Source organism: Otolemur garnettii, unplaced genomic scaffold (assembly GCF_000181295.1).
Source record: "Otolemur garnettii isolate 467f Iridium unplaced genomic scaffold, OtoGar3 scaffold00067, whole genome shotgun sequence".
Taxonomy (NCBI): domain Eukaryota; kingdom Metazoa; phylum Chordata; class Mammalia; order Primates; family Galagidae; genus Otolemur; species Otolemur garnettii.
Window position 1 is genome coordinate 8,815,237 of NW_003852462.1, and position 5,952 is coordinate 8,821,188.

A 5,952-nucleotide genomic window follows, 5' to 3' on the forward strand; every position below is an offset into this window, starting at 1 on the left:
AGAGTCTCAAGCTGTCACCCTTGGTAGAGTGTCGTGGCGTCACACTCACAGCAACCTCAAACTCTTGGGCTTAAGCAATTCTCCCACCTCAGCCTCCCAAGCAGCTGGGACTATAGGTGCCCACCACAATGCCTGGCTATTTTTTGTTGCAGTTGTTTAGCTGCTCTGGGCTGGGTTTGAACCCATCACCCTCAGTATGTGTGGCTGGTGCCCTAACCTCTGTGCTCCGGGCGCCGAGCTAAGGAATACTTTTTCTATAGGAGATAGAAAAATATGAATAAGCAAAAAGGTAGAAAGTTTAAAGTGTCAGTCTTGTTCTCACTTTTGTAATCTATTCACTAATCAATATATGAGAAACATATTCTAAGTCATTAAATAACATTTTGAATAATTGTGTAATATTTCATTATATTAGTACATTGTATTTTTGTTAGCTTTATTGTGGTATAACTTACATAAAATGAAATCATCCAATTTTAATTGCACAATTCAGTGAATTTTCATAATTATATGCAGTCTTGTAACACAACCATAATCACTGGTTAGGGCATTTCTGTCATTCCTGAAAGTTTTCTCATGTACCTGTGCCGTTAGTTCCTTTGCCCTATCCCTGAACCCTAGCAGCCATTGGACTGCTTTTTATCACTGTAATTTTGCCTTTTTAAAAGAATTCTGTAAGTGAAATCCTGTTATCAGTAGTCACTTGTGTTTGGCTTCTTACATGTAATAGCACTTTTGAGATTTATTCATGTTGTAAGAATCAGCAGTTTATTTTTATTGCTGTGTAGTATTCCATTGTTTGAATTATAACATAATTTGTTTATTCACTTGCCCACTTGATGGACGTTTGGTTGGTTTCCAGTTTGGGCCTGTTATAAATAAAACATTCACATTCAAGTCTTTGTATAGATATTTTTGTTTCTCTTGAGTAAATCCCTAGGAGAGGAATTGGAGTCACATGGTAACTGTATGTTTAACATTGTAAAAAGCTATCTTTAAAATTGTTTTTGCTTTTTTTGGTTACTACACATTTGCTTTTCCTATGGATTTTAGAGTCAGCTTCTTAATTTCTATAATAGAGTCTGCTGCAGATTTGGTTGGGATTATATTGGATCTATAGATCAATTTGTGGAGATTTGACCTCTTAATATTGAGTCTTTGGATCCTTGAGTATGGCGTATCTTTCTGCTTAAATAGGTCTTTGGCTGGGTGTAAGGGCTCATACCTATAATCTCAGCCCTTTGGGAGGCTGAGGTAGGAGGACTGCTTGAGGCCAGGAGTTTGAGAACAGCCTGAGCAGCATAGTGAGACCATATCTCTAAAAAACAAAATTAGCTGAGTGTGGTGGTACAGGCCTATATAGTCCTAGCTACTCAAGATCTGAGGTAGGAGTAGCTCTTACCCAGGACTTTGAGGTTGCAGTGAGCTATGATGATGCTATTGCACAAAAAAGTAAATAGGTTTTAAATTTCTCTTAGCAATGTTTTGTAGTTTTGGGTATACCAGTCTTATGCCTCTTTTGTTAAATTTATCTGTTAAGTATTTCATATTTTTGGTGCTATTGTAAATGATACCAATTTTTCAAGAGTTTCAACATCCAGCTGGATGTTGAAAGTATAAGAAATACAATTGACTTGTTTCTTGACCTGTTGACTTTGTATCTTGCTAAACTTGCTTATGCTAGTTCTTTTAGATTCTTTAGAATTTCTGCATAAATCATTACATCATCTGTGAATAAGAGTTTTACCTTTTCTTTTCTTACCTATATTCCTTTTATTTTTTTCTTGTCTTTTCAAATGGACTAAGACTTCCAGTACAATATTGAAGAGAAGTTGGCTTTTTATAAGTTATTACTGTACATAGGTTGCCTTTTTTTTTTTTTTTTTTTTTTAAGAGATAGAGTGTCATTTTAAAGCCCTTAGTAGAGTCATTTTAGAGCCCTCCAGCTCCTGGGCTTAGCTGATTCTCTTGCCTCAGTCTCGAGTAGCTGGGACTACAGGGACCTGCCTCAATGCCCAGCTGTTTTTTTTGTTGCAGTTTGGCAGGGGTTGGATTTGAACCCCCCCACCCTTGGTATATGGGGCTGGTGCCCTACCCACTGAGCCACAGGTTCAGGCCATAGGTTGCTTTTTTAATATCTCTAAGTTCTGTAGTAATGTCCTCATCCCTTCCCCAAATTGGCAGTTTTTGTTTCCTTCCTTTTTTCTTGATTAATACAGCTAGGAGTTTATTAGTTTTATTAGTCCTTTCAGATAACTAGCTTACTGAGGACTTTATTATTGCTCACCCATTCTCTAGCAAATATTCCATTTGCATTTGAAAAGAATGTTCTGTGGTTGTTGGAAATAGTGTTCTATAAATGTTTAATTTATTTTTTCTCTACTATTTATTTTCTGTGTCATTGATTTCTACTCTTTATTATTTTCTTCTTTAGGTTTTGTTTGCTTTTCTTTTTCTACCTTTATAAGGCAGAAGCTTCAATTTTTATTGTTGAAATTATTCTTTTCTAAAGTAATAGTGTACAGTTTTTCTTTTAAACATTAGTGTAGCCCAAGAATTTTAATGGTTTCTTTATTATCTTGGTGAAAATATTTTTTTGTTTCCCTTGTGATTTCTCTTTTGACCCACGGGTTATTTAGAAGTGTGTAGTTGAGTTTCCAAATATTTGGGGATTTTCCATCATCTTTTTGTTACTGAGTTCTAAATTAACTTGATGCTGGTCACAGACAATACTCTTTGTGATATTAATTGCCTTATAAATTCATAAAACTTGTGAACCCAAGGTTGTTTGATGGTAAGATTAGGGAATTCATTGAGCCTCTGAGTTAATTTTCATTTCTCTTTCAGGTGAGAGATCAGGCCCAGCGCTGTTCGAGAGTTCTCCTGGATATTGAGGCCGGTGCTCCTGTTCTCCTTATCCCAGAAAGTTCCAGATCAAATAATCTCATTGTAGCAAATTTGGGGAAGTTGAAAGTCAAGAACAAGTTTCTCTTTGCTGGTTTTCCTGGAACCTTTTCCCTAAAAGATAAGGTGAGCAATCAATATCCTTTCTGTTTTCAGTTCAACTAATTGAAAAAAGTCTCCATAGGATATGTGGCCTACAGAACATGTTTTTGACATATTACTAACATTTCAATTAATTTTATAAATTAAGGTGGTATAAATTACAACTCTTACTAACTGTGGGTAGTAACTGGTTTTAGCAAACAAACCAGTAGAATCAATTTTCCATTTTTTCTTTAATAGTTTTTTCTTATGTAAAAACATTGCTTATACATATCAACTTTTTACACACTGTGACTTTTTTCAGTGGATGTGATTTGGCCCATGGTTTTCTTAGAGCCATTTAAAAAATTTTGTGGCTCAGTGGGTAGGGCGCCAGCCCCATATACCTAGGGTGGTGGGATTGAATCTGGCCCCAGCCAAACTGCAAAAAAAAATTGTTAGGCGTTGTGGCAGACGCCTGTAGTCCCAGCTACTCAGGAGGCTGAGGCAAGGGAATCGCCTAAACCCAGGAGTTGGAGGTTACTGTGAGCTGTGATGCCATGGCATTCTACCGAGGGTGATAAAATGAGCCTCTTTCTCTAAAAAAATAAATAAAAATGTCTTAATAAAAATTTATACAGTATATTGCTTTACTTCGTTTTCGATTACTTTGGCACTTGTTTATTCCTTACAACGTTGTTTGGGCATAATTAAGATGAGGATTGTTGTTATTTGCATTTTACACTTGGAGAACCAGGATTCTTTGAGAATAAACAATAAAAATGGAAGCACCTAGTAAATCACAGACTCTTAAAGCTGAGAGGACCTTGGAGATAGTTTAATTGGCCCCCTTCCACCCATTTTTGCATTTGAGGGACTGAGTGATGTTTCTGGAACTAGAGATGAGGTCTTGTCATTCTTGGCATGTGTTTCTTTGTTGGTTCCTGCAATAGCCTTTCAGTCTATTTACTTACTCTGTCCAAACTCATTTTACGCTGTCAAGAAAGCACTTACTGAAATTCTCAGCTAGTTATGCCTTTATTTAGTCTGATAGCTGATAACATAGGTAGAGAGAGCCTTTGGAAAATGTACATAAGATTTAAGATCTTAAGACTGATAAAAATAGGATAAATAGGTGCTGTTTGTTGAATGCTTATACATCGGTGCTTGCTCTGTGCTAAGCTCTTTACACATAAAGAGGAAACTCCTCACCACACATCTGACACCAAAAGTGTTGGTTTTTCCTCCACAGTAACCATTCTCCAACTCTCTAGATACCAACTGGGTGTTGCATTGCATTCAATTATGACACTGCCTGTAGTTTGAACAGACTCCACAGATTTAGTCCCACTTAATTCCCCTCTACATCAGACACCAATCTCCTGTACTGTTTTTTTTTTTTTTTTTGAGATGGGGTCTTAACTATGTTGCCCTCTGTAGAGTCCTGGTGGTGTCATAGCTTATAGCAACCTCAAACTCCTGGGCTCAAGTGATCCACTTTTTGCTTTATAATTATTTTATTTAAATGCTTTTTATTATTATTTTTTTAAACTTTATTCAAATTAATATGAGGGTATAATATTTAGGTTACATTGTTCTCACTTCCAGGGTAAAGTTTCATTTGTAGAAGAGCCCCTCGCCCAGGGGGCGTGTTATACGCCCTCACAATGTGCACATGCCCTCCCTCCTTCTGCCACGCATCCTCTCTCCTCCCTACTCCTGCTTCCCTCTACCCCCGAACTGGACTATAATAGTGTTTTATAGTTCTTAGGAACATGTAATTTTGTATGGAGTATGTTGGATATCAAGTGATCCTCTTGCCTCAGCTTCCCAAGTAGCTCAGACTATAGGCATCCACCACAATGCCCAGCTAGATTTCTGGTCTCCAACTCCTGACCTCCAGCAATCTACTCATCTCAGCCTCCCAGAGTGCTAGGATTATATTATATTAAAGGATATAATAATGAGTAGCCAGATAAAGGGGCATGTAAGGTGAGATCCAGGAGGGTCCTAAGTATAGGAGCTCCTGTTCCTGTGAAATTGGGGTGTGCATCTCCCTATCTTGTGGATGTGTTCACCAACTGAATAGATCTCTGGACTCGACTGTTTAGGGTTTTTCATGGAGATCTCATTTTTTCTCCTTTGAAACAGGGTCTCCCTCTGTTGCCCACGTTAGAGTTCAGTGGCATCATTATAGCTCACTGTAACCTCAAAACTCCTGGGCTCAAGCCATCTTCCTGCCTCAGCTACCCAAGTTGCTGGGACTATAGTGCATGCCACCACTACTGGCTAATGTTTTAAAACATGTATTTCATAGAGATGAGTCTTGCTGTGTTGTTTAAATTAGTCCTAGTGCATCTACAGGCAGTTTCACTATTAACCAAATGTCATACATAGCATGTATTTACACAAACCTAGATGGTATAGCCTATACATCTACACTCTGTGGTATGGCCCATTGCTCCTAGGCTACAAATGTGCAGCATGTTATTGTACTGAACACTGTAGCCAGTGGTAACACAAATGGTAAGTCCTTGTGTATCTGAGTATATCTAATCATAGATAAGGTACTGTAATAATATGGTATTTCATTGACTGTAAGGACATTATGCAGTGTGGGACTGTTTTGAAGCCAGAAGAAAATTTTTAGGAAGAGATCAGTTATAGCCAGAATGGGTGATCAAATGCAGTAATATTTTTGTTTTTCTACCCTTCCTAAGAATGGTAATTGATTTTCTGTATCAGATATTTCTATATATGGTCTCACAAGCTAACTCTGAAGTTAGCCTTGGAAGAAGAATTGCCAAAATACTTTTAAGAAATTTTTGCAGGCTTGGCGCCTATAGCTCAACTGGCTAAGGCGCCAGCCACGTACACCTAAGGTGGCGGGTTCGAATCCAGCCAGGGCCCGCCAAACAACAATGACGGCTGCAACCAAAAAATAGCTGGGCGTTGTGGCGGGCGCCT

General features: G+C 37.9%; 1 protein-coding gene across 1 annotated transcript in view; it reads left to right on the forward strand.

The window, feature by feature from the left end:
• VPS13D (vacuolar protein sorting 13 homolog D) overlaps positions 1–5,952 on the forward strand; it is a 275,140-nt gene that overhangs the window by 62,794 nt on the left and 206,394 nt on the right. Inside the window, 1 exon segment of the mRNA XM_023515148.1 lies at positions 2,848–3,030. Within this exon segment, the coding sequence (XP_023370916.1) occupies positions 2,848–3,030 (183 nt within the window).